We start from the raw sequence: 27,773 nt of genomic DNA on the forward strand, positions 1-27,773 counted from the left end.
ATCTCATTTGATGCTTTTACTAACCCTGTTAGGAAATTACAAGGACAGATATTATCAATCCTGTTTTTAAAACGAGGAAACAGAGACTTAGGAAATAAACAGTTTAAGGGGACTCAACTTATAAGTTGTGGAGCTAAAAGTAGTTTCTACCTTATACAGATGATCCCCAACTTTACAATGGGTTTACCAGTACATAATCCATCATAAATCGAGGAGCTCCTTATGACTTATGATGGGTTCATAATGTTGAAAAATCCTATGCTGAACCATCCTAAATCAGGGATCATCTGCTGTGCTGTCAGCAATGAATGCATTTTCAACTTACACTGGGTTTATCGGGACATGACCCAATCGTAAGTTGACAAGCATCTGTACTCTTTTGAGTAGATCTTTCAGATTCACTTTTCTGGATTTGTTGAAAAAGAAATTATATAAAAATAGGCCAGGTGCGGTGGCTCACACCTATAACCTCAACACTTTGGGAGGCTGAGGTGGGTGGATCACTTGAGGTCAGGAGTTCAAGACCAGCTTGGCCAACATAGTGAAACCCCATCTCTACTAAAAATACAAAAATTAGCTGGGTGTGGCAGCGCTTGCCTGTAATCCCAGTTACTCGGGAGGCTGATGCACGAGAATTACTTGAATCCAGGAGGCAGAGGTTTCACTGAGCCGAGATTGTGCCACTGCACTTCAGCCTGAGTGACAGAGCAAGACTCCATCTCAAAAAAAAAAAAAATATATATATATATATATACACACATATATACACACACACACACACACATATATACACACACATATATATATATAAAATATTTACTTCTACCTAGTTGAAAGAATGGCCTAGCCTCCAATGAGAGAGCAATGTGGTACTTCAGGCAGAATAAAAGTACAATCAATCACACATATACTATAAACATTGGTAACACAGAAGCCAGTCTGCAGACCACGAGGAGTGCTCTAATGTTTCAAGAGCAGTATACTAAACATGCTTAAGAACCACTGGTCTTGAACAATTTTCTGTATATATAATAAATGATACAGATAAATACCATACAACTTACCTACAATTCACTGTTGATTTTCCACCTTCAAATTCAGAATTCTTCCCCCATCTCTTAGGTAATTCTAATACCATAAGTCCTTTTATTCCTATAAGTGCTACATGATGTTGTGTTGGACTTAACAAGACTTGATAGATTTCAAACAGGGGTGGATTTATGCAAAGCAATCTCTGAAAATTAAAGCAAACCAGTCAATATAGTTAGTTTTAATATAAATATGGATGGCAGTTACTTGAAATCACAGTAATAGTTTAGTTTACAACAATTATAGGATAATAAAACTCTGGGTAAGTGCTCACACTTGTACCATTACCTCATGTTTTTTTGAGATGGAGTCTCGCTCTGTCACCAGGCTGGAGTGCAGTGGTCCACTATTGGCTCACTGCAACCTCCGCCTCCCGGGTTCAAGCGATTCTCCTGCCTTAGCCTCCTGAGTAGCTGGGACTATAGGCGCACATCACCACGCCCAGGGAATTTTTGTATTTTTAGTATAGACGGGGGTTTCACCATGTTGGCCAGGATGGTCTCGATCTCTTGACTCATGATCACCTGCCTTGGCCTCCCAAAGTGCTGGGATTACAGGCGTGAGCCACCGCCCCCGGCCATGAAATTTTTTAAATCATCTAGATTGGAATGTTCCATAAAATGCATCAGATTTCCTTACCTTGATAAATAGAGACTACTACACGTAATGTTCCTTCTTATAATCAAGCTCCACCCTACTACTCCAGGTCTCAACTCTCCACCACTCTTCTGCTTGTACCTCACACTCCAAACAGATTAATTGGTATTTCTCTATTTCTGGGAAATCATCATGCTTTGCCATGCCTTTGTGTCTTTGTACAATTGTTTCTCTTCTTGCAATGCTTTTGATTTTTTTCTTTTTTAGCTAACTAGACTTACACATTCTTGGGAGATTCAGCTTCTACGCACTTTCTTCCCAAGAAAACATCCCTGATCTTCTGGCCAGGAATAAGTGCATATTTTCTGTTTTTTTTTTTTTTTTTTTTTTTTTTTTTCCCTGAGAGAGTCACGCTCTGTCGCCCAGGCTGAAGTGCAGTGGTACGATTTCGACTTACTGTAACCTCTGCCTCCTGATTTTTAGTAGAGATGGGCCTCCTGGCCTCAACTGATCTGCCCACCTCAGTCTCCCAAAGCGCTGGGATTAAAGGCGTGAACCACTGCGCCTGGCCATCTTTTCTGTACATCAATGATATGCTCTGGATAATTCTATCATACTTATTATCATCCTAGATTCTAATTGTCCTTTTTACTTGCTCATCCCACACAACTATGAATTACCTGAGATCTACATCTTTCCTCTCTGTATTCTTAGCATTCTGGCATACTGCTGACTCTCAACAGACGCTTAGTAGATAGACATAAACTCAGAATTAATAAGCAATGATAATTATTATATAATAGTAAAGAATGGCTTGAAGGCCAAGTACAGCGTCTCACACCTGTAATCCCAGTACTTTGGGAGGCTGAGGAAAGTCTGAGACCAGCCTGGGCAATACAGTGAGACCTCGTTTCTACAAAAACTGGGGGGAAAAAAAGGGTGGCTTTAAGAGCTTCTGTAGCAAGCAGAATGCTGCTTTACCCATGAAGGCTTAATAACAGTGATCTTTTCATGAGATTCTGGTATGTTGTGTCAGCACCACATGTCCTCAAAATTCTCTTCTTCTCTTGGTTCTATTTGTTCTCCCATGACCATCTGTTTCTTTTCTTTCTACTTTCAGGAATATGTTATGAGAATGCCAAGGTATTGTTTATCTTTATGTATGAAGAATCACCCTAAGCCAAAATGCTTTTAGAACAGACACGACTGTTCTAAATACAATATTTCAAATTGCTGATGTCTGTAATCCTGGTTTTGTTTTTGTTTTTTTAGTTGCCCTTTGCTGATTCTAATCAAATTATTTCTCCTTGTCTTTCCTTCTTTTCTCTATATCCAACCCCCATCTTCTTTCCGCTTGATTTTTCTAGTGAAACGCAAACCAAACAAAGGCCACCTTTCTTGTTACATATACAATTCAATCAATTTAGTTCATTCACAATAATCACAGTATTTCGGTTGCTGTTGTTGTTTTTAAAGTTACAACTCATGCTCTTTTTTTTTTTTTTTTTTTGAGATGGAGTCTTGCTTTGTCACCCAGGCTGGAGTGCAGTGGCAGCCCACTGCAGCCTTTACTGTAGGGGCTCAAGTGTCCTTCCCACCTCAGCTTCCAGAGGAGCTGGGACTACAGGTGTGCACCACCATGCCCAGCTAATTAAAAAGGTTTTTTTTGTAGAGATGGGGGTTTCCTCCTGTTGCCCAGGCTGGTCTTGAACACCTGTTCCTGTGCTCACAAGATCCACCTGCCTCCACCTTGGCCTCCTAAAGTGCTGATTATAGGCTAGAGCCACTACACTCAGCTTACTCATGCTTTTAACATCCAAAGTTACAACTCATGATAAGCTGCTTTCTTCCCCATCTCTAAGGTTTTGAGATTCTGGAGGAGGGAAGGTTACCGAGAGTCACCAATATTTACTGAGAGCTTATAAATTCTGGGCACTCCAGCATTTTTGTATGCTGGACAACAATTTTGTAGCCTGAGCAACAGAGAAAGACCCCATCTCAAAAATAAAAAATAAAACAAATTTTTTAAAAATGAGAAGGGCAGACCCTGCCCCTGCCTTGGAGCTTACAGTCTAGAAAAAAAGACAGAGGCAGAGCGCCAAGGCTTACGGCTAGAATGCCAGCACTTTGGGAGGCCAAGGCGGGTGGATCACCTGAGGCCAGGAGTTCCAGATCAGCCTGGTCAACATGGTGAAACCCCGTCTCTACTAAAAATACAAAAAGCAGCCAGGTATGGTGGTGTGGGCCTGTAAACCCAACTACTCAAGAGGCTGAGGCAGGAGAATCGCTTGAATCCAGGAGGTGGAGGTTGCAGTTAGCTGAGATTGCACCACTGCACTCCAGCCTGGGCAAGAGAGGGAGATCCTGTCTCAAAAAGAAAAGAAAAGAAAAGAAAAAAAAGGCCGGCGCAGTGGCTGACTGCCTGCAATCCCAACACTTTGGGAGGCCGAAGCAAGTGGATCACGAGGTCAGGGCTTCGAGACCAGCCTGGCCAACATGGTGAAACCCCGCCTCTACTAAAAATACGAAAATTAGTCGGGCGTGGTGGTGGATGCCTGTAATCCCAGCTACTCCAGAAGCTGAGGCAGGAGAATCGCTTGAAACCGGAAGGCAGAGGTTGCGGTGAGCCGAGATGGCGTCATTGCACTCCAGCCTGGGAAACAAGAGCCAACTCTGTCTCAAAAAAAAAAAAAAAAATTATAAATAATTAAATTATAATTGTGTCAAATGCTACATAGCAGTATAAGATGTTATCGAAATACTGTGTGCTGAACATTTGGTAATTATTATTTTTTGAGACGGAGTGTTGCTCTGTTGCCCAGGCTGGAGTGCAGTGGCTAGATCTCAGCTCACTGCAGCCTCCGCCTCCCAGGTTCAAGAGATTCTCCTTCCTCGGGCACCCGAGTAGATGGATTACAGGTGCGCGCCACCACGCCTGTCTAATTTTTGTATTTTTAGTAGAGACGAGGTTTCACCATGTTGGCGAGGCTGGTCTCGATTTCCTGACTTCAGGTGATCCACCCGCCCAGGGCTCCCAAAGTGTTGGGATTACCGTCGTGAGCCACCGCGCCCGGCCTTGATAATTTTTAACTGAAACTGTTTAAGTAAGCAAACCGTAGACTCTTGCCCTATTTTCAAAATTGCAGAAGCATTGCTAGCGTCTTATTAAAATTAAGTCACTTCTCGGTAACAAGAGTTGGACCGGGCCCACAACAGATGTCATACCTTAGAATGAGTACCAAGCTCTTTACTTTTTAATCTTTAAGAGAATCTGTGTATTACAAACAAACATTTCCATAAACCAATATTTGATCACAGCAAGTGTGTAATACTTTCTGGATCACGCCCATTTTCACATGCTGTTGGCTAATCAAAAACAAAAATCCCAATTTGGGGTATGGCTTTATTTTCTAAAGCGGGCGTTGGGGGGTGGGGAGGAGAATTAACAGAGACTTTCTCCTCCATGTCAAGCATGAAACGTGGTGCTTTGAAACCTGCTACCTGACTTGCTGTGCCCAACCCAAGAGAAACTTACGATCTATGCCTATTGTAAGTGTCATGTCAGGGAACAGGTTTCTCCCGACCAAACTAAAAATAGCAACTCCGCCCACTCGTTCTCAATCCCTTCAGCCCCGCTTTGTTTATCTCCAGAGCACTCATCCATCACTAGTATTTTTATTGATTATTCCATGGTCCTTTCCTTCCTCCCAGATCTCCAGGCCGTAAGCATGGAGAGAGCCTGAGTCCACGCGACCGCGTAGGGCAGTGTCGGAGCCAATCCGCGGGAACGCCTGCCACGAGATGAAAAAACAGCCAAGAGGAGAAAGAACAAAAAACTAGTTCAGATCCCCGTGAGGGTCACTTCCACATCGGCCTGACAGTACCTGGTACCGGGACAGGGCGGGCTCTTCATCGCCGCCGCCGGGGCCCCGAAGGCGAACGACTAAGAAGGAGCTGTCTTCTGCGTCCCACAGGAAGAGCTCTCCGCCGAGGCCAAAGACCACGTTTCTCGTCAGCAACTGCGGCGGCGGCGACGAAGGCAACGACGAAGAAGCTGGTTTCTCAGCTTCGGCTGGACTCTGGTTTTTCAGTCCCTCCCGGAGCCGCAGGAACACCACGTGGTTAGGCAGCCAGGTCTGCCACAGCTCGCCGTCGCCCACTAGTCCTTCAGCGGCCGCCATCTTGGCCCAACTGCTCTTCTCACTCAGTTGCTCAGCCCGCCGCTGAGCGCAGCCAATCCGCGGCCGTCCACTCACTGCTTCGGCCAATCATCGAGCAGGCGGCCCGGAAGCTCGAGAGGCTCGTGCCAGGGGAGGGGCGAGGGCGAGGCCAGCCCACCGGGCAGGGGCGTCGCCAAGGGACACCCAATCACCATTATTTCTGAAGCCCAAGGGGGCAGGACGAGAAGTCAGCGGAATGGTGATGCTACTGGAAGTCTAGCACCTGGGGAGAGACAGACTTGTGTATCTAATTGCCTATTGGACACCTCCATCTGGGTAAACCCAGGCATCCAGAACTTCCCCTCAAGACTTACCTCCCTCAATGCAGGTTGGGCTGGCCTCACACATTTCGCTTGGATGCCTAAATCTGTTTCCACGTGGGGCCGGCCGGTAATACAACACTTCCCAGAATACTCTGCGATCCAAGAGCAGTCTGCAGGCGGAAACTACAACTCCCAGGGGTCTGTGCGCGCCGTCAGGGGGCGGGGCTTGCGGCCTTGTCTCCCGGGGAGAGGAGATGGCGGAGTCTTTGAGGTCCCCCCGCCGCTCCTTGTACAAATTGGTGGGCTCGCCGCCTTGGAAAGAGACTTTCCGGCAGGTGGGTGTGGGGTTTGCGCCGTGGTCACTATCCCAGTCCGTCCCGGCGACCGCCGTCTTCCCTGCCTTCGCCTTAGCCCTGCTCGGTGGAGCAGGTGCCGGAGCGCTCCTGCTGTGGAAGCGGACCTCAAACCCAGGCCTCCTGACTGTAGAGTGTGGGATTAGCCCGGGTCGGCCCAGTCCTAGAAAGCCTTGTTTTTGGATTCGGTTTTGTTTTGAATTTAAAGTGTGGTCATTGGCCGGGCACGGTGGCTCACGCCTGTAATCCCAGCACTTTGGGAGGCCGAGACGGGCGGATCACGAGGTTAGGCGATCGAGACCATCCTGGCTAACACGGTGAAACCCCGTCTCTACTAAAAAATACAAAAAACTAGCCGGGCGAGGTGGCGGGCGCCTGTAGTCCCAGCTACTTGGGAGGCTGAGGCAGGAGAATGGCGTGAACCCGGGAGGCGGAGCTTGCAGTGAGCTGAGATCCGGCCACTGCACTCCAGCCTGGGCGACAGAGCGAGACTCCGTCTCAAAAAAAAAAAAAAAAGTGTGGTCATGACATCACCCTTTGCACCTCTGCAGTAACACTATCTACTGTTGCTGCGGAGGTGGCCACCGAGAGAGGCACTTTGCCTACGTTCGTCTTGTGAGATAGAGATGATTTCTATTCTAGAGAGTAGTAAACCGAGGCTTAGAAGAGCGCTCCACTTCAGTTCTGGCCTCTTGTGAACACAGCGTGGTTGCTAGTAAGTAATGTCCAAGAAAGTAACCCGACACAAGAAAGATAGCAGATATAGCAGAGTTTCTCAGCCTTGACAATGGACATTTTGAGGGAGTTATTTACATGTTGTGGAGGGCTGTTTAAGCCACATCTCGGGCCTCTACCCACTAGATGCTAATAGTCCTATAACTAGAATTGTGACAACCAAAAATGTCTCCAAGCATTGCCAAATGTTCCTTGGGGGACAGAACCTCCCTGAGTTCAGAAACGCTGCTGTGCAGGAAGGCTGTTACCCAGCCATATCTAGAGTAGCAAGAATTTGGAAGGAATATAAATGTTCTGTAATAGGACATTGGCTGCCGAGAGATTATGCACACAACCATTAAGGAAACTGGCAAGCTAGAATAAAAAATACGGTTATATGTAAATACATGCACAAAGCATTGTAATTTTATGTATCTCTACAGAGGAATATGCAAAAGTAACACTAGTTAGTATTATCATTGAAATTTTGTGTCTATAAACTTTCTTTAATGTTTTCCCAACTACTGTAAGAGTGTTTTTTAAAAGTAGAAATGGTTTTTTTTTTTTTTCCTCCCCATCTTGCTCTTTTTTCCCAGAGATGCCTGGAGAGAATGAGAAACAGCCGGGACAGGCTCCTAAACAGGTACCGCCAGGCTGGAAGCAGTCGGCCAGGGAATGCTCAGAACACCTTTCTAGTGCAAGAGGTGATGGAAGAAGAGTGGAATGCTTTGCAGTCAATGGAGAATTGTCCAGAAGACTTGGCTCAGGTCAGGCTGGGCTATGTGTTTTCAGGAGGACTCCACCAAGAACGGCTACTGTCCTTTTTTACTTGTTTACTTGAGTCCCCTAAACCCACCATTCCCCTACCCCCATTTAGAATTCAACAGTCTTTTTTTGTGTGTGTGAGACGGAGTCTCACTCTGGCGCCCAGGCTGGAGTGCAGTGGCGCTATCTGGGCACACTGCAAGCTTCGCCTCCCTGGTTCACGCCATTCTCCTGCCTCAGCCTCCCGAGTAGCTGGGACTACAGGCGCCTGCCACCACGCCCGGCTAATTTTTTGTATTTTCAGTAGAGACGGAATTTCACTGTGTTAGCCAGGATGGTCTCGATCTCCTGACCTCGTGATCCACCTGCTTCCGCCTCCAAAAGTGCTGGGATTGCAGGCATGAGCCACTGCGCCCGGCCTAGAATTCAACAGCCTTTAACCCAGGCTTTTCTACCCTTAATGTTAGACTTGTCTAGATGAATTGTTGTGAAATACCAGACCGTAGATCTGCTCATCACTGCAACATCATCATTTATGAAACTAAAAAGAAAGAAATTTCATTTCTTGCCTCCACCCTTGGAAATTATAATTTAGTAGGCATAGGCTAGGAATCTCTTTCTTTCTCTCTCTCTCTCTTTTTTTTTTTTGTCTTGCTCTGTCACCCAGGCTGGAGTGCAGTGGCAAGATCTCGGCTCACTACAGCCTCCACCTCCTGGGTTCAAACGATTCTCCTGCCTCAGCCTCCCAAGTAGCTGGGATTATAGATGTGTGCCACCATGCCTGGCTAATCTTTTTTCTGTTTTTAGCTGGGATGGGGTTTCACCATGTTGGCCAGGCTGGTCTTGAACACCTGACCTCCAGTGATCTGCCCACCTCAGGAATCTCTTTCTAAAAAGGTCTCCAGAAACTTTCAGATTCTAGTCTCAGCCAGCGTTGGGAGCCATGTATGGGAAGGATACCATTTATAGTGTATCAGGAAGAGCACTGGATTCGAAGTCAGGAGTTCCAGAATTCGAATCCTGGTTTGGCTGTTGACTCTTAACTTCAGTCTGCCTCTTTGAGGTTTAGTTTTCACATTTATAAAATGAGAAGATCATGTTTTCAGCATTGTAAGCATTATGTAAGAAAATGCGAGCAACTGTTTGAAACTATCAACGCACTGTGTAATAACGATGCATTATTCAGTGGCTTCTATGTGTCCTACAATACACCAATGTTTGCCTTACATTACCACAATTAGTACTCACAGTAACCCTCTTAGATAGATTTTATTCCCACTTTACAGAGGCCGAAACTGAGATTTGCAGAGACTAGGAACTTTTCCTGTGATTACATAGCCTTGGAAGAATATGTACCTAACTCCTACCCTATATCGTCTCTCCAAAAGTGGGTACCATTATTTTGTCACTGGGTAGTTGGATCATTTGTTGACGACGTGTCAGCATGACAGCATTACCCCACTGTCAGTGTATTGTGCAGGAGGACTGGACTGATTCTATCCGGCAAATCTGGGTTCTTCAAGCCAGCCTCCAAGTATGAATCATTGTGGGGCTTGGTTGGTGATTAATACTTCAAACTTCTGATGCCTCCCCTTTCTCTTCCAGTTGGAGGAGCTGATAGACATGGCTGTGCTGGAGGAAATTCAACAGGAGCTGATCGACCAAGGTAACCCCTAGGAGTAGTCCTTCCTTACCTGTATTTAGCTACTCAAATGCTGTGACTTTTCCTCCAATCAGGAATAGTTCATAAGTCCCCTTTGTCTACCTCTATCGATCAAGTGTCCAAAAGGCTCTTTTTGTACTCTGACATCTTGGCTGTCTAGCTTCCCAATAATAAGGGTCTCCAGGGTGCTAGGCTTTGTGCTAAGAACTTCTCATTTAATGAATGCTGTTTTCTCCACGTGACTGCCCTGTAAGATAGTAGTAGTAGAACAGAAGGTGGTGTTCTCATGCAGGTCACACAGCTAGTAAGTGGAGGAGATGGGAAGCAAAATCAGTTGTGTGAATCCAGTTCTTGTGTTTCTTCTACCATCCTGACTCTATTAATGGGTTAATAGTTCACTGAGGGTGGTGGCTTATGCCTCTAATCCCAGCACTTTGAGAGGCTTAGGCAGGAGTATTGCTTGAGGCCAGTTGAAGACCGTCATGGGCAACATAACAAGACCCTGTCTCTACAAAAGTAAAATAGTTAGCTGGGTGTGGTAGCACATCCTTGTAGCCTCCCTCATCCAGAAGGCTTAGGCAGGAGGATCACTTGAACCCAAGAGTTTAAGGTTACAGTGAGCTATAATCGTACCACCTCACTCCAGCCTGGCCGACAGAGTGAGATCCTGTCTCTTAAAAAAATAAATACATAAAAAGTAAACCTGCCACTTTACAGGATACAGTGACAGTGTGTGGTCTGATCCCTTGCCCTATTCATTTCAAGTGCCACATTTTCTCTTAACTCCCCAGGGCCTGTGAGCATCCACTCCTTGAGGGAGGTGCCCATAGCACTGTGTAGAGAGCATAATTTTGTACTTTATATAGTTAAGTCATTTTTTCCATGTAGCCCTGATTTGATTTGGTCTGTGCCACACAAATTAAAGTGGTAAAGCCAAGTGAATCTTAGAGGTATGACTCAAGGGTTTGAGCTCTTGCCTTATCATAACAATAGCTGTTGATTACTGAAAGGTCTCTATATGCCAGGCAATGTACTAAGTCTTTTTTTTTCTTTTATTTTCTTTTTTTTTGAGACACGGTTGCTGCCCAAGCTAGAATGCAGTGGTGTGATCACAGCCCACTGCCGCCTTGACCGCCTGGGCTCAAGCGATCTTCCCACCTCAGCCTTCTGAATAGCTGGGATCATAGACGTGTGCCACCTCCCCTGGCTAATTTTTTTTATTAACCTTTTTTTTTTTTTTTTTTTTTTTCAGCCAAAGATGATTAAAACAAGACAAAAAATTATTTATGTATTTATTTTTTTGAGACACGTTCTTGCTCTGTTGCCCAGACTGGAGTGCAGTGGTATGATCATGGCTCACTGTGGCTTCATCTTCCTAGGCTCAACCGATCCTCCCATCTCAGCCTCCCGAGTAGCTGGGACCACAGGTGTGCACCACCATGCCCAGCTAATTTTTTTTATTTTTTGTAGAGACAAGGTCTCACTATGTTGCCCAGGCTGGTCTCGAACTCCTCCCTGGTCTCATGTGATCCCCCCACCTCAGCCTGCCAATGTTTTGAGATTACAGGCATGAGCCAACATGCCTATCCTAATTTTTTTTTATTTTTTGTAGAGACAGGGTCTCACTGTGTTGCCTAGGCTGGTCTCAAACACCTGGACTCAAACCATCTTCCTACTTTAGCCTCCCAAAGTGTTGGGATTATAGACATGTGGCATGGCCCCCGGCCTTAGGCTTCATTTTTATGACCTGTAAAATGGAGATAATACCTTATACATTTGTTGTAAGGCTTAAATAACATGTGTAGAAGACTTAGTGCATTGCCTGGCATATAGAGAACTTTCAGTAATCAACAGCTATTGTTATGATGAGGCAAGAGTGCAAACCCTTAAGTCATACCTCTAAGATTCACTTGGCTTTACCACTTTAATTTGTGTGGCACCGACCAAAGCACTTAATTTCCCTGTGCCTCAGTTTCTTCACCTTAGAAATAAGGATAATAGTGAAGAAGTTAATATATGTAAGGGACTTAAAATAGCATTTGACACATAAGTGCCATGCAAGTGTTAGTTGTTAATGACTGTTGCTGTTGACTCCAGTTAGACTGTAAATTCCTTATCATCTTTTTTTATTCATTTTCCCTTCCCCCCACCTACAAAACCTTTCTTAGTGGTGAAACATAAGCCTCACCAAATGCTTATTTTGCGGCATATTTAATAAATCTGAAGTGACAAAGATTTACTGCGTTGTGCTGTCCTCAGCCATAGGAACATTCTAAAGCAGAAGCTGGCAGACCTTTTGTGAAGAACCAGATAGCAAATACTTTAGACTTTACAGACCATGCGGTCTCTGGCACAACTCAACTCCGCCGTTCTAGTGGAAAAGCCGTTATAGACACCACATCAACAAACAAGCATGACTGTAGTGTTCTGACCCCTTCCCTAATGTCTAGACTGTGAGCTCAATAAGGGCAGGACGGTTTTTTCATCTTTGTGCCCCTGTGACTAGCACATACTAGGTACTGTTGTATGTTTGCTGAATGAATGAGCACACAGATTCTGAACAACACAGATTCCAAGTATGTGGACATACTTGGAAAGCAGATCTCTTTTGACTCGGCAGGGTCGTCCTGGCATCAGAAATCAGTTCTCTTTTTTTTTTTTTTGACACAGAATCTCGCTTTGTTGCTCAGGCTGGAGTGCAGTGGCGCAATCTCAGCTCACTGCAACCTCCGCCTCCCGGGTTCAAGTGATTCTCCTGCCTCAGCCTCCCGAGTAGCTGGGATTACAGGCATGCACCACATGCCGGGCTAATTTTTTGTATTTGTTAGTAGAGCTGAGGTTTCACCATGTTGGCCAGGCTGGTTTCGAACTCCTGACCTCAAGCCTGCCTCAGCCTCCCAAAGTGCTGGGATTACAGGCGTGAGCCACCTCGTCTGGCCAGCAATCAGTTCTCTTTGTCAGCTTTCCTTAGTTGCCTGTGGGACCCTGTCATTCTCTATCTGTGCTCCTATGATCTCTGGAGATGTGTGTGAAAATTGTCTCCTTGGTCTTCAGCCTACTTTACCTCTTATGCTCACAAAAAGGGGACAGAGAGGAGGGAGAGGGATCTAGCAAGATGAAGCCAGCCTGAGAGAGCAGTAAAAACCAGTGATGGCTATTGTGGTTTTGCCCAAATCTTTCCCTTGTGTGAAGGAAGCCTTTGGCAGTGAAGCTTAGAATTAAATACGGGGCAAGCTGAAGCACGGTGAAGCACTCCAACTGCCTTTGCCTTGCAGAGCAGTCCATCATCCGCGAGTATGAGAAGAGCTTGCAGTTTGATGAAAAGTGTCTCAGCATCATGCTGGCTGAGTGGGAGGCAAACCCACTCGTCTGTCCTGTATGTACAAAGTAAGAGTTTTGAAAACCTTTTCAGCATTATTCGTTCCCATTCCCCACTCCAAGGTGAGTGGAATCTCCCCTGAGATTTGTTGCCTGAAAAGGTTTGGAGATCCAGTTCTGGTGGCCATGATGCTCTGGGATCCTAATTCTGCTTCTAGGTACAACCTGAGAATCACAAGCGGTGTGGTGGTGTGTCAGTGTGGCCTGTCCATCCCATCTCATGTGAGTGTTCCACACACAGATTTCATGATACTTTTTCCCACACGGATCTACTTTCTTGAAGATCCTCCAGCGCTGGCTCGGAGCCCATTGTGCATATTTCTTCCCAGTTTTATGTTCAGTGGTGTCACATTGGTAGCTTCAAATCGGCCATGGCGAGAATATCTGTGGCATGAAAATTGGCAAACAGTACACATCAGGGCCTTTAGGGCCCTGGAGAGCCACCACTGCTTAAGGTTTTTATGGAGACCTCAGCTTGGGATTGGAAATGCCTGTATCTGACGTTTCATAAAAATTTTCTATATATGAAGACATACCTAATTCAGAATTTAAGCTTTAGTAATCTTTTATTTATTTATTTATTTATTTATTTATTTATTTATTTATTTATTTTTGAAACAGTCTTACTCTGTCACCCGGGCTGGAGTACAGTGGCATGATTTCGGCTTACTGCAACCTCTGCCTTGCGGATTCAAGTCATTCTCCTGCCTCAGCCTCTCAAGTAGCTGGGATTACAGGTGCCTGCCACCACGCCCGGCTAATTTTTTTTATTTTTTATTTTTAGTAGAGATGTGGTTTCACCATCTTGGCCAGGCTGGTCTCGAACTCCTGACCTTGTGATCCACCTGCCTCAGCCTCCCAAAGTGCCGGGATTACAGGCATCAGTCACTGTGCCCGGCCTTCAGTAATCTTAAAATACAGAAAGAGCCCTTTTATCTGGCATGATGGGGACTGCAAGTTTGCCAGTTAATTGAGCAATTGAATAAAGAGGCAAATTATAAAAATAAAATGTTTTATGGTAAGTTTCAAAAACATAAATTTATTTGCCAGCCTTTGAGTGGGGCCCTGCTGATTGGAGAGCTGAGTCACCTGTTTTATTTTTTATTTTATTTGAGATAGAATCTCACTCTGTCACCCAGGCTGGAGTGCAGTGGTGAGATCTCTGCTCACTGCAACCTCCGCCTCCCGAGTTCAAGCGAATCTCCTGTCTCAGCCTCCTGAGTAGCTGGGATTACAGGCACACGCCACGACACCTGGCTGATTTTTGTATTTTTAGTAGAGACGGGGTTTCACCATGTTGGTCACGCTGGTCTCGAACTCCTGACCTCAAGTGATCCACCCGCCTCGGCCTCCCGAAGTGTTGGGATTACAGATATGAGCCACTGTGCCTGGCCGAGTCACCTTTTTTACATAAACAACTCTTATAATACATAGTCCAGAGTTTACGATTTTAATTCTGTAAAGTGGATCAAGAAGCTGAGTATGCAACTTTGGAATTTTTCTCCCCCATCTTTTACCTAATTCTATAGCTCTTTTTTTTCTTTCTTTCTTTTTTTATTTTTATTTTTTTTAAGCAGCTCATCTTTTTGAGTGTTTCCTAAACTTTCCACTTATAAAAATAAAACTTCATGGTTTTTCCCTTGTATTACTGATTTACATAATAAGTAATTAGCGTTACCGAGTTACAGTAGCAAGTTCAAGTAACTCAAGCAGACCTAGGAGCATACACTGCTAGTTGTTGGTAAGGATGCACTCAGCTGGTGGGGGCAGAGGCAGAGGGAGGCTGGAAAGTAGCCTACAGCCTCTGAGTGTTCTTTCTGCCATGAGTGGCCATCAGTGTGTTTTACAGCAGTAGAGGGCATTGGTTAATATGGAGAGGCAGTTAAATGGAGATTGGTTAAGAGATCTTGGCACAGTCATGGGCCCAAGTGTCTTTAAGGCTCCAAGGAATCAAGCCGTCACAGTGAGCCACAGTTCTATTGGTTGGCATGAGGAATGAGGATTTTTCCATCTGTTGGCTATCAAGTCACTGAGAGGAGGTTGAACTTTTTTATTTTTTAGTCTTCTGAGTTGACAGAGCAGAAGCTTCGTGCCTGTCTAGAGGGTAGTATAAATGAGCACAGTGCACACTGTCCCCACACACCTGAATTTTCAGTCACTGGAGGAACAGAAGAAAAGTCCAGTCTTCTCATGAGCTGTCTGGTAAGCCTCTCCTGGGACCCAGTCTGTGGTAAGAGGGGCCTGTGGTTGGTTTTATTCCTACCTCGATAGAAATAATGACCTAGAAACAGGTAAATGTTTAATGCAGTTTATTATCTGAGGAATTTACTTCATAGAAAAGTGAAGGTAACAAGTCATTTCGACTCAAAGGCCAGTCAGAAGGGAAGAGGCAGCATAGGATCATGGCAAGAGGATTGGTCTGGGAGTTAGGACGTGTGGCTCCACACCTTCTCCTGATAGATCAGCACGGTGGTTTTGGATTCAGCTGGTCATTTCATAGTCATAACACCCAAATAGGCCATGCTGGCATCACTTTTGCAGAAGGAAACAGGGCAGAAAGTATAGCAGGGCAGCCTTAGGTTTGTCTGTCAGTGGAATTTTCACAGAGGTCCAAGGGCTAGTCGCTAGCCTGAGTGACAACTGAGGTGTGAGGGCTGGGAACACAAGCGGGTATGGGAACCACCTGTCCTAGAAGCGTGCTATAGGAACCAGTATCTCTCATAATCCATGTAATCTATCTATATATATATGTGTACATGTGTGTATATAGATATCATACAAACACACATAAAACCGATATGATATATTTGCTTTTAGATCCCAGGCAGGGGGAGCCTTGGGATTAGGAGCACACTGTACTTTAGGAAGTTCATAGCCATGGCCTTCTACTGGGTGTTTATAGAGTTCTTTCATGGCCCTCTCTTCCAAACGCAGGTAACCTACAGGGGTCATTTTTATTATAAGCAACATTGCCTAGTAACAGCCATTTCACCTTTATCAGGTTTCTTCCATAGGTATTTAATTCTACTCATTCATTAAAAAAACAATGAATTGAGGGCTCATTAAAATTGAGAAATACACATCTCTCACGGAGCTCAAGCCTTGGATTGATAATAAGAGAACAGAATAAACAGGCAGTACCCTGGAGAGCTGTAGAGGGAGGGCTTATGGGAGTTCATAGGAGGGTGATCTCCTTTATGGGGACACCTTCCTGGAGGAGGCATTTAACTTGAAGCGTGGAATCGATCTGGACAGACATGGACATCTGGCCAGTTGTGGGGGTAGAGCTTAAGTGGAAGATCCCCACATAGAGGAACAAGGCAGAGAAGCAGAAAACTGGAGTGTAAACAAAGAGCATCTTATTCTACTTCGCTGGAGCATTAGGTTCATGAGGGAGAGGATAGTTCCTGTTAGATTCAGAGAAGTGATGTCATCTGGCCAAAATTTTACTACTAATAAGCGATAGAGCTGGTGTTAGACCCCAGGTCTTTGTGCCTCCAGTGCCCCTGCTGTTTCCTGCTCCAGGCTCCGGCCTTGGTGGAAGGAAGCCATTTTCCATCAGCTTGTGTGGAAAGAGACACAGCAGGTGAAAGTTTAAATAAAACACCTCACTACTTCCTGTTGACTACAGGCGTATGTTCCCTTCTGTTCCAGCTCTCCAGCACTGGTTGCAGATGCTCAAATATGCAGTGCTTTCAGGCCTCTGTGCTGTTCATGCTGTTCTGTCTGAATGCCTTTGACTCCTCCCACTACATTTAAGCATCATTTGCACAGATATTTATTGAGCACTACAATATGCCATGTACTTCATTCACCTGATTCCTCACAAGGAATTGGCCAGTCTCAGCCAGGCACAGTGGCTCACACCTGTAATCCCAGCACTTTGGGAGGCTGAGGTGGGCAGATCACCTGAGGTCAGGAGTTCAAGACCAGCCTGGCCAACATGGTGAAACCCCATCTGTACTAAAAATACAAAACTTAGCTGGGCATGGCGGTGGGTGCCTGTAATCCCAGCTGCTCGGGAGGCTGGGGCAGGAGAATTGCTTGAACCCAGGATGCGGAGGTTGCAGTGAGCTGAGATTGTGCTGCTGTACTCCAGCCTGGGACACAGAGTGAGACTCTGTCTCAAAAACAGAATTGGTGGCCGAGTGAGGTGACTCACACCTGTAATCCCCACACTTTGGGAGGCTGAGGCGGGCAGACCATCTGAGGTCAGGAGTTCAAGACCAGCCTGGCCAATATGATGAAACCCTGTCTCTACTAAAAATACAAAAAAATTAGGTGTGGTGGCACACGCCTGTAATCCCAGCTACTCGGGAGGCTGAGGCAGGAGAATCGCTTGAACCCGGGAAGCAGAGGTTGCAGTGAGCGGAGATTACGCCACTGCTCTCCAGCCTGGGCAACAAGAGCGAAACTCCATCTCAAAAAACAAAAACCAAACAAAAAAAGAATTGGCCAGCCTGAGAAGTCCGTTCCTTTAGAGTCTGTGTTCCCTTTTTCAACAAACCTAATGAGGGCTGGCAGAGGGGAATTGGCCAGTGTCTCCTTGGGCTTCCACCATACCTCATGCCGTGTCATCCATAACAGTGCTGCAGTTACCTGCCCATATCTGTCCTTGAGGGCATGGCCCATATTTATTTCTACTCCCAGCGCTTGGCCTATATTAATAAATACGTGCTTAATATGTTTGTACAGATGAGTTAAGGTGGAGGGAGGAGAGTTGAAGAGGGCACAGGTCAGCTGGCTTTGGCTTCTGTCTTAGTAAGGTGAACAGTGAGTCATCTACACAGATTATAATGGTAGCAGAGCTAGAGTCTACAGCTCCTCAAGTATGAAAGTCCCCTTGAGTGTGAAAGACCAAATGCTGGCGGGTGGACGAGAAGGGCAATTAAAGGGTAAGCGGAAGATTGCCTAATTGCCATGTGTACAGCTTCAGCTCAGCATAATTATGGACCCCAGTTATCCACTCACCTAACTGTCAGTGTCCTGTGGCTCAGAGCAGCAGTGAAGCTAAGTGGGAGGTGAGGTTTGGAAGGTGAGTGCTGTGTAGCAGTCTTGGAGATCATAGTTGTCAGTGCTGGCTCTGGGGCGGGCAGGGAGACCATTGTTGGGTAAGTAAGGGGTGAGGGAGGCGGGGTTCACAGCAAACACGAGAAACACAGCCAGGTGCTGTGGTTCACACCTGTAATCCCAGCACTTAGGAAGGCTGAGGTGGATGGATCACTTGAGGCTAGGAATTCAAGACCAGCCTGGACAACATGGTGAAACCTGGTCTCTACTAAAAATACAAAAATTAGCTGGGCCTGGTGGCTCGCACCTGTACTCCCAGCTACTCAGTGGGAGGCTGAAGTGGGAGGATGGCTTGAGCTCAGGAGGTGGAGGTTGCAGTGAGCTGAGATGGCGCCATTGCGCTCCAGCCTGGGTGACAGCGAGATTGAGCCTCAAAAAAACAAACAAAAAACAAGAAACAGGAAGGGGAAAGACAAAATTGTATTCTGTAGGTTCCGAGTTCAACATTTGGAAAAGTAGACATTTGGAATGCTCTAGTTCCACTAGACCTTTGGTTTTCGCTTAAGGGGGACTCAAGGACCATTGTGTTAGAATTCAGTGAAGTCAGGATGTAGGGAAGCTCAGCACAGATGACTGAGGATGTGTTGGAAAATAGGGATGGGTTACAGAAGATGGCACTATATTACAAGACTTAGGAATATTTTGGATGTGATGGTGCTCAGGTGGTGGTCATGGGATAGAATATGCTAAACCACCTATTAGCAGGGTTATAGTGTCTTTTAGAGAAAGCCAAATATATTACCTGTGAAAGTGGTAAGAAACAAGGGTAACCTATTTATGCCTACTGTTTTGTTAGTGGAACGCTAAGCCTGGGGGAGTTATTGATCCCCTGCTGCTCAAGGTCATCGCCGAGGTCTGATTTTTCACACAAAAAAATTGCAACCTCTGGCATAAATGGCTTAAGGACAGATGATTCCTTAGCATAGTGGAGGGGCTGAGCCACCAAGGAGTCGGGAGCCAGTTTTACACTTAGGTGCTTACTGATCATATTACAGATCGAGGGGAAGACATGTTTTCTGCCCGTACTGATCATGCATGGTTGGTACCTCCCCTGTGATACGTACCTGCTTCAATCTTGTGTAGACTTGGAGTCTCATCTTCGTGCTAGGCTCTAAAAGCTCCAAGCTACCAAGAGTTTGAATACAATCATACAATCTTTGTGGTCAGTAGTTTCCTGAGGTGAGGATGTTTGATTAGTTCATCTGCAGATTTGATCTTAGCTTGAAGACTGTTGATGCTGACGGTTTCCAGACAGCTGTTTGAAGGCTGCAGGACAGAGGTCCAGCAAAGCCAAAGAGGGGCAGTCGTCGGTGGCCTTCATGACAAATTACACGACCTAACTAATTCAAACTGGACTCAGGAGACCTCATCTAATGTGTAGCATTCTCATTGATTACAACTTTTAACGATGTATCACATGTCTTTCATGACTAGAATACAATTTAAGCTAATTCTTCTCCTGTTTAAACCTAGGCCTGTGATACCTGGGCTGTGATCCTCTAGAGCCAGCGTGGACTCACATCATTCTACGGGTTGAAGACCACTCACTCCCTGAGGAGCCTTGTACATACAAGCCTTTTATTTATAACTTATTTTGTATCGAAACTTTTAACCGATCCTGAAGGAAAAAAAACTTTTCCGACATCTCTGTTCCTGGTCTTTTGTGACGCAGGTTGAAGCGGGAGGAATAGAATAGATACACTGCTTTGGAGGAGATAAACCAATTTTATGTCTATCATGTTATACAAAAATCTAGAAATAATAGATTTGTACAGGAAAAATGATAATAAATGAGAGCGCAAAACATATAATTTAAATTTGGTGTTTTTCCCCATGATATTAGGACGATAATCATTTCAAAGCACATGTCTAGCTTCAGAGTAGGACTTGTTCACTGGCCAGAGCCTGCCATGAAACTAAGGCTTTCAGCGTCTGTCTGCTCTACTGGCTCTTGACAAATCTCTTGAGGTCTTCAAGAAAACTAATGTACTCCTGGTGCTCCAGGGCTGTGCTGAGCTCCACCAACTCATCTGCAAAAGTGTTGTCCACCCCTCGGTCCGCAAGGAAATCCATTAGGTGGTCATATAAGGCCTGCAAAGAACAACATTTACTAGTTTAAAAAAAAAAAAAATTTGTAATGAACATTAAAATGTTTCTTTCTCCCCTTGAACTAGGACCCTTCCTTCCACGGCCCAAAAGGTTCCCCCATCTTATCAAGCACTCACCCAGTCCAAGGAATCTGTGTTGAGTGTGTAATTAGTATCCTTCCATTCAGACTCGTCACTGGACTGAAAGCTAACTTCCCTGATAGAGAAGATGTCACTCTCAGCCTCGTCTTCTTGTCCAACCTGAGAAGAAACAATATTTGGGGAAACTGAAGGGTTCTCCAGGATGAGCCAGACTCATGCGAAGAAAGGGGGCCGATGACAGCACGAAACTGATCAGGTTTTAACCCTCTTCCCTCACTCCCCTCCCCTCTCCCCCTGCTGGGCTGGTCTAAGCTAGAAAGTCTTTAAATTTATGCTAAAAGGGACAGGAAGTTCCCAAGGGACACGCTGTGCTCCCCAGGGGTGCCAAGGGGCTAGCACTCCATCCTACATACCTCATCCTCTGGATAATGACAGTCCAACACAAGGGCCTTCTTGCCATCATTCTTTATAACTTCAACCACGAAATTGGGAGTTGATGTCAGTTCAGGCTGGGAAAACAAGAAGTCAGTACATGCCACTGCTGGAAGGAGATGGATGCCTGGATCAAGGATCTCTGTTCAGATTTCTCAGAGCCACCATTAGGATGTTATGTAGCCATTTTAATAGTCTTATGCCATACTATTCCCAAATGAAGAGCTTGATCTCACTTCTGTTGGCACCCTGCTTGTTTAAGTAACACACTGGATTTTCAATTAAGAAATCTGGATACTAGCCGCCTCAGCTATGTGCCAATTAACTGAGTTTATATCAGTTCCTTAACATTCCAAGCCTTTTCCTCCACCCATACACTGCAAAGCTTTCCTAAAGTTTCAAGATTCCAGCTTGACTGTTCCAGGAGTCTTCAAAAGGGACCAGGGTCAAAGGCTGGGGAACCTGGCCATCTTTATGGCTGAATAACAGCAGCAGCTTTTCCTCTGATGTGGAGCTCTGGGAGCAGACTGGGTCCAATGTCAGAGAGATGCTAGTTGGGGTTGCTGGGAAAGAAGCACACCAGAGAGCTGTGCCATCCACACCAGGTCATGACCCAACACTGTACTGATGGCTTTTGGGCAGAAGGTCTAGGGACTCTGTGGCCCTCGTACTGGCTGGTTACCAGGCTGGGCACAGCACTTCCTAAAATGTCTGAAGAGTAGGCATGATCCAGTTAAAGTCTCTTATGCCCCTGGCATTCTTTTTTTTTTTTTCTTCGAGGCAGAGTGTTGCTCTGTTGCCAGGCTGGAGTGCAGTGGTGTGATCTCGGCTCATCGCAACCTCCGCCTCCCGGGTTCAAGCAATTCTGCCTCAGCCTCCTGAGTAGCTGGGACTATAGGCGCCTGCCACCACACCCAACTAAGTTTTGTATTTTTAGTAGAGATGGGGTTTCACCATGTTGGCCAGGATGGTCTCGATCTCTTGACCTTGTGATCTGCCCATCTCGGACTCCCAAAGTGCTGGGATTACAGGCTTGAGTCACCACACCTAGCCTGCCCCTGGCATTCTTATCTTGGTTAAATGGCTGTTGTGTATTACCAGCTTGTAACTGATATGTTAGGAACATTCCACACATGCAAACACACCAAATGATAACCTCCAATATAAAAAATCTCCCCATAGGCCGCGCGTGGTGGCTCACGCCCATAATCCCGGCACTTTGGGAGGCCAAGGTGGCTGGATCACTTGAGGTCAGGAGTTTGAGGCCAGCCTGGCAACCACGGTGAAACCCTGTCTGTACTAAAAATACAAAAATTAATCAGGTGTGGTGGCACATGTCTGTAATCCCAGCTACTGGGGAGGCTGAGGTAGGGGAATCGCTTGAACGTGGGAGGTGGAAGCTGCAGTGGGCAGAGATCGTGCCACTGCACTCCAGCCTGGGCAATGGAGCGAGACCTTCTCTCAAAAACAACAAAACTCCCTATCATGGGAAAGGCTGAGAACATTTCATTTCCTTTCCAGCCAAACCACTAAGACTGAGCTGGCAGACAGCAACGTATTTTGCCCCTGGGAAAAGGAAGAGGGCCACAGTCCTGTTAAAGCTGGCCAGAAACCACTGATTCCTCCTGCCTCAGCCTCCTGCATAGCTGGAACCACAGTCGTGCCACCATGCCCAGCTAATTTGTTTTTTTTTAAACTTTCGTAGAGGCAGGGTCTTGCCATGTTATTCAGGCTGGTCCTCCTGGCCTCAAGGGATCTTTCTACCTTGCCCTCCCAAAGTGCTGGGATTCAGGCGTGAGCCACGCGCCTGGCCTTAGAGGAAAAAAAAAAATTTTTTTTTTAAAAGAGCAAAGAAAAATGCTCCTTCTTTAAGTCCCAGGGACAGCCTGTCAGAACTGAGGTAAAAGCTGATCATAGTGTTAAGCTTACCTCCTGTTCTTCAACCTTCTGCTTTTGCGTGGGTTCCTCCTCACCATCAAATGTTGGTGGGATGCTGTTGTTAATGTTGAAAGTGACAGTGATTCTAAAAGGGCAAGAGAAAACATAACAGACAAGGCATCATTTTAACTGAGTAGGTTAACACACAAACAGGGAGGTCTGCTACAGTTACAAAGGTGTACTGAAACAATGTCTCTATCCTAGCTGGCTGAATTATATGCAGAACTTCAAACAAGGCTGGTACCTACATCCAGTCCTGAGTGATTCAGCAGGTCTCAAGTGTGCCTACCATGTACCAGCTGCTGGAAGCCAAAGCTGGCCTCAGCTTATCTCAGCCAAACAAGTCATGCATGGGTTACTCCCAACAGGGCCAGTACCCCAGGGCTCACTGCCATGTGTTGACTGGGCATCTCATGGCCACAGCCAGCTGACACTGCCCACCCTGGTCTTTCCAAGGAACCCTTGGTGAAAGTAAGGACCTGGGAGGCTGGTGAGATGGAACAGAAGCCCCTTTAAGAGCCTTTCCCCATAAGAAAATTTGCCCTGCAAGGAAAGGAAGAAGGAGCAATGGAGGGTTGCATCTGTTAAACACGGAGAGCAGCCCTGGCCTCAGGAAGGGGATGCCTCACAAAGAAAAAAACGGCTGTAGTAGACAGTCATCCTTCAGAGTACTTGTGGGAAGTTTTATCATCACAAAGCAGGCCAGAGACACCAACTAGCGACAATTTTAAGGTGCAAGAATCCACACCTGACAAATCATGTCCCAAAGTTTGAGTCAAAATTCCTGGGAGATAAAGTTTAGAACCAGAACTGCTGGACTATGCAACTCTGGCAGGCACCGTTCCATACAAGTTCCATGAAGTACCGCCCCCTCGACTTGTGCTAACTAGCTGCTTTGCCAGGAAGTCACCTTTCCATAGTAACAGAGGCAGTCTGAGGTTGACACAATCTGTCTGATTCCAACTGTGCTGACCAAGCTGAGCTCCTGGGCACAGAAATGGAATGATGTTCGTCAGAGCATTATTTTTAATGGCCCCCAAATAGCTATGAAAACCTTGTGCAAATGGTTTTTAGGTGAGATTACAGAAGACACAATTGACCTGTGTAGGGAAAAACCACACTACACAATAGCCAAGAGAATTGGTACCCTACTTCACATCATACTCAAAATGAATCACAGACCTCAACTAAGAGCTAAAACTAGAAAACTCTGAAAAAAGTAAGGCATAAATCTTCACAACCTTGGGCGAGGCAGTGGTTTCTTAGATGTGACACTAAAAAAAGCACAAGCAACCAAAAAAATAGGTAAACTGAACTTCCTCAAAATCAGAAACTTTTGTGTCAGAGGGCATTACAAAGAAAGTGAAAAGAAAACCCACAAGATGGGGAACAATACTTGCAAATCATTAATTTGGTAAGATCACTATACCCAGAAAAACTAAAGAATTCTTTTTTTTTTGAGACAGAGTCTCACTCTGTCGCCCAGGCTGGAGTGCAGTGACGTGATCTCGGCTCACTGCAACCTCTGCCTCTGGGCTTCATGCCATTCTCCTGCCTCAGCCTCCTGAGTAGCTGGGACTACAGGCGCCCGCCACTACACCTGGCTAATTTTTTGTACTTTTAGTAGAGACGGGGTTTCACTGCATTACCCAGGATGGTCTTGATCTCCTGACCTTGTGATCCACCTGCCTCAGCCTCCCAAAGTGCTGGGATTAAAGGTGTGAGCCACCGTGCCCGGTCAAAACTAAAGAATTCTTACAACCCAACAATTAAAAATGTAAACAGGCTGGGCAGGGTGGCTCACACCTGTAATCACAGCACTCTGGGAGACCGAGGAGGGCGGATCACGAGGTCAGGAGTTTGAGACCAGCCTGGCCAACATGGCGAAACCCCATCTCTACTAAAAATACAAAAATTAACTGGACGAATGCCTGTAATCTCAGCTACTCAGGAGGCTGAAGCAGGAGAATTGTCCGAATCCGGGAGGCAGAGGCTGCAGTGAGCCAAGATCGTGCCACTGCACTCCATCCTGGGTAATAGCAAGACTCCGTGGGGTGGGGAGGAAGCTACAAATTGTATGATTCCATTTATATGAAATGTCCAAAAGAGGCAATCCATAAAGTAGCTTAGTGATTACCTGGGGTGGCTAGAGGGAGGAATAATGAGTGACTGCTAATAGGTATTGTTTGGGGATTGACAACAATGTTCTAGAATTAGGTAGTGGTAACCGATGCATAATTCTGTGAGGACTAAGAACCACTTAATTTAATAAACTTCAATAAATGGGTAAATTTTATGCCATATAAATTAAATCACATTAAAGCTGTGATTTTAAAAAAGAATTATATATACATCATAAGGTCAATTATAAAGAAAATTCAATTTATTTATTTATTTATTATTTTTTTGAGATGGAGTCTTGCTCTGTCCCTCAGGCTGGAGTACAGTGGCGCCATCTCGGCTCACTGAAACCCGGGGGAGTAGCTGGGACTACAGGTGCTTGCCACCACACCCTGTTAAAATTTTTAGTAGAGACAGGGTTTCAGTGTTAGCCAGGATGTTCTCGATCTCCTGACCTCATGATCTGCCGTCTCTGCCTCCCAAAGTGCTGGGATTATAGGCGTGAGCCACTGCACCCAGCCTCAATTTAAAAATCTGGAAGATGACAAATGTTTATCTGTGTAATGAGATTATGGATGACTATAATGCAGAAAAGTGTAAACACTAACAGTTTAGGAGAAGGTGGGGCACCTGACTTAGGTCACAAACTCCCCGCCTCTGATGGCAGCCCTTACTACAGTGGAACCCCATCCTGTTACATATAAGTTACATGCCTTGCATTTTCACCCAAGCTAAACATTAGAGAGAGCAGGGTGCTACTGTATCAGGGCTGTAAATCAGAGATCAAACAGATTCTGTCAGTACTTTTTTGCGCTACATTTTTGTCTCCTTAGTAACCAGCCCACAGCAAATTTGTGTTCAGTGAATGGACTGCCTGGACCTTATGAAGCTGTCCAATTGAATCCTTCACTCTCTTGAAAACCATTTATCCACACCTGAACTCAAGGCTCTTCTAGGGATGACCCAGGACGGGTCTTGCAAGGTTAAGGGAGTCGGTGCCCTGGGATCCCCAGACCAGTACTTACTTTTCCCCGGCAACTTTCCGCACTAATTTCGCTTCTGTCCCATTCAGTTCCAGCTCCCAACCTCCAGACATCTTAGGGAGGGTTTTATGCTTCTGGATTTTTCTTTCCTCCTTAATTTCATCCTTCAGGAAATCAACAAAAGCTTTGTCTCCTAGAAAAGAAATCCATATACATAAAAAGGAAAGCCAGTTAAACATAAAACTATTACCCTGGTTATCGCAGCCAGAAACCTGGACTATTTCTAATCTCTCTGCTATTACAGTTACTCTAGAAGCCTCAGTTTCCTTATCTGTAAAAATACCATAATATTAGTGGGAAGCTGAGCCTGATGCTGGAAAAGTGATTTCCAACAATGAACGCATTACCACTTTCCGCTATAAAGCAGAAGAATTTCCGATCATCCTCTTCCACTTGCCAAACGATAGTTGTATCGTATGCTATTTTCAAACACGACCTTGGGCTTTCCCAAAAGTCCACTTTCGAGAGAATAAGACTAAGGATGAGGGTACCCTCTAGTATTTAATTTTATTCATCCCCCTACCAACAGAAAATGAAACTGGTGGATAGGGGAGGTGGGGGGAATATGATCACACGTGGGTTTAACCCGCTGGTTGCCAATCAATGGAAAAATGTCCCAGACCTCGGAGGTCGGTTGCAGGCCCCACTCCTGGTCTTTTTCCCTCCTTGAACCGCAAACCACACCCCTGGCCCGCGTGCGCGAACCTCACCTTCAGTGTGCAGCAAGCCGCAGCCACAGCCACAGGCGCAGGGTCCTCGAGGCCGCAGGAGGCCCGGCCGCCGCTCGGAACCTGCGCGCACGCTGAGCAGCCCGAAGAGCCGGGCGCACAGCCGGGGCGCCGGCTGCAGGAGCTGCCGGAAAGGCGAGGCGGGCGCGGCAGCGCGGAGGCTGGGGACGGCGGAGCCCAGCACACGGGGCACGCAGCGCAGCAGAGATAGCATCGCGGAATCCACTGCGAACACGTGCAGATGCAAAGGACAACCCAGGCCCAAGTACCCCGCGACCTAAAGCGCCGCCGGAAGCCCCGCCCTTGCCCGGAAGCGCTTCCCGCGCCGGCGCACTGAGGACCTAAGGCCCCCAGGCGGAATCGCGCCCTCTGCTGGAGGCCTCCGCTGCAGCCCGGGAAGCCTCGAATCCGGTTTCTGGAGCCTTCTTGCTGCGCTGCCCTGAGTCCGCTGTCCGAAGCTGTTTAATTCTTTCTAGTGGCCGCTTCCACCTACTGTTTTCAAGGCACGCCAGGCTTTTGGGCTGCGTGGAATGCACTCTTGTCTTCCCCCAGCTCTCACCAGCCCCTTACACGGTCACTTTCCTCTAGGAGGCTGTGGTGTTATATTATGTATTTATTGGTTTTCATCCCCAGTTCCTGGGTCGTAACTCCCATAGCCCTCGTTACAGTGTTCTGTGATAATGTTGGGTGTGTTAGGCCTCAGGAAACAGACTCTCACTCTCCCCTTCTCCCGCCCTCCTTTCACCCGCCCCAATGCAGGACTCTAATCTCCCACATTTCTGATTATGGGTCTTTTTTTTTTTTTTTTTTTTTGAGACGGAGTCTCGCTGTGTCTCCCAGGCTGGAGTGCAGGGGCGTGATCTCGGCTCACTGCAAGCTCCGCCTCCCGGGTTCACGCCATTCTCCCGCCTCAGCCTCCCAAGTAGCTGAGACTACAGGCACCCGCCACCACGCCCGGCTAGTTTTTTGTATTTTTAGTAGAGACGGGGTTTCACCATGTTAGCCAGGATAGTCTCGATCTCCTGACCTCGTGATCCACCCGCCTCGGCCTCCCAAAGTGCTGGGATTACAGGCTTGAGCCACCGTGCCCGGCCGATTATGGGTCTTAAGTCCCTTCCCAGAGAAGGTCCCACCCTATACCCTGGGGGAAGGGATGCTGATGTCCAGAAGCTTCCATAAAAACCCATGAGGACAGGGTTTGCAGAGCCTC

General features: G+C 46.2%; 3 protein-coding genes across 7 annotated transcripts in view; 1 reads left to right on the forward strand and 2 right to left on the reverse strand.

Annotated features, from left to right (window-relative positions):
• Positions 1-5,890, reverse strand: part of LOC105472620 (nucleoporin 88) — a 34,267-nt gene extending 28,377 nt beyond the window's left edge. Inside the window, exons 1-2 of the mRNA XM_011726048.2 lie at positions 5,571-5,890; positions 1,065-1,234 (exon numbers count right to left, since the gene is read on the reverse strand). Coding sequence (XP_011724350.1) covers positions 1,065-1,234; positions 5,571-5,867 — 467 coding nt within the window. The 5' untranslated portion in view covers positions 5,868-5,890. The remainder of the gene's footprint in view (positions 1-1,064; positions 1,235-5,570) is intronic.
• Positions 5,891-6,285: 395 nt separating this feature from the next.
• Positions 6,286-19,923, forward strand: LOC105472609 (RPA interacting protein). Of its 5 annotated transcripts, XM_011726006.3 has the most exons (7): positions 6,286-6,504; positions 7,833-8,003; positions 9,607-9,667; positions 12,940-13,051; positions 13,201-13,264; positions 15,104-15,244; positions 19,586-19,923. In XM_011726006.3, exons 1-7 carry the CDS (start codon positions 6,424-6,426, stop codon positions 19,613-19,615), a joined length of 660 nt encoding a protein of 219 aa, XP_011724308.1. In that variant the 5' UTR covers positions 6,286-6,423; the 3' UTR covers positions 19,616-19,923. The 5 variants fall into 5 exon arrangements, 3 of the variants coding, with proteins under 3 accessions (XP_011724308.1, XP_011724317.1, XP_011724337.1); XM_011726015.3 differs by lacking the exon at positions 15,104-15,244; XR_981674.3 differs by lacking the exon at positions 12,940-13,051 and having other exon boundaries at positions 6,289-6,504.
• On the reverse strand, positions 19,818-26,861 carry C1QBP (complement C1q binding protein). Its single transcript, XM_011725996.3, has 6 exons — positions 26,546-26,861; positions 25,818-25,968; positions 22,663-22,756; positions 20,715-20,810; positions 20,338-20,460; positions 19,818-20,203 (listed from the first exon to the last, which is right to left on the reverse strand). The coding sequence occupies exons 1-6, from the start codon at positions 26,775-26,777 to the stop codon at positions 20,054-20,056; spliced, it is 846 nt and encodes a 281-aa protein (XP_011724298.2). The 5' UTR covers positions 26,778-26,861; the 3' UTR covers positions 19,818-20,053.
• Between the last annotated feature and the right edge of the window lie 912 nt (positions 26,862-27,773).

The sequence above is a fragment of the Macaca nemestrina genome, chromosome 17 (genome assembly GCF_043159975.1).
Source record: "Macaca nemestrina isolate mMacNem1 chromosome 17, mMacNem.hap1, whole genome shotgun sequence".
Classification (NCBI taxonomy): Eukaryota; Metazoa; Chordata; class Mammalia; order Primates; family Cercopithecidae; genus Macaca; species Macaca nemestrina.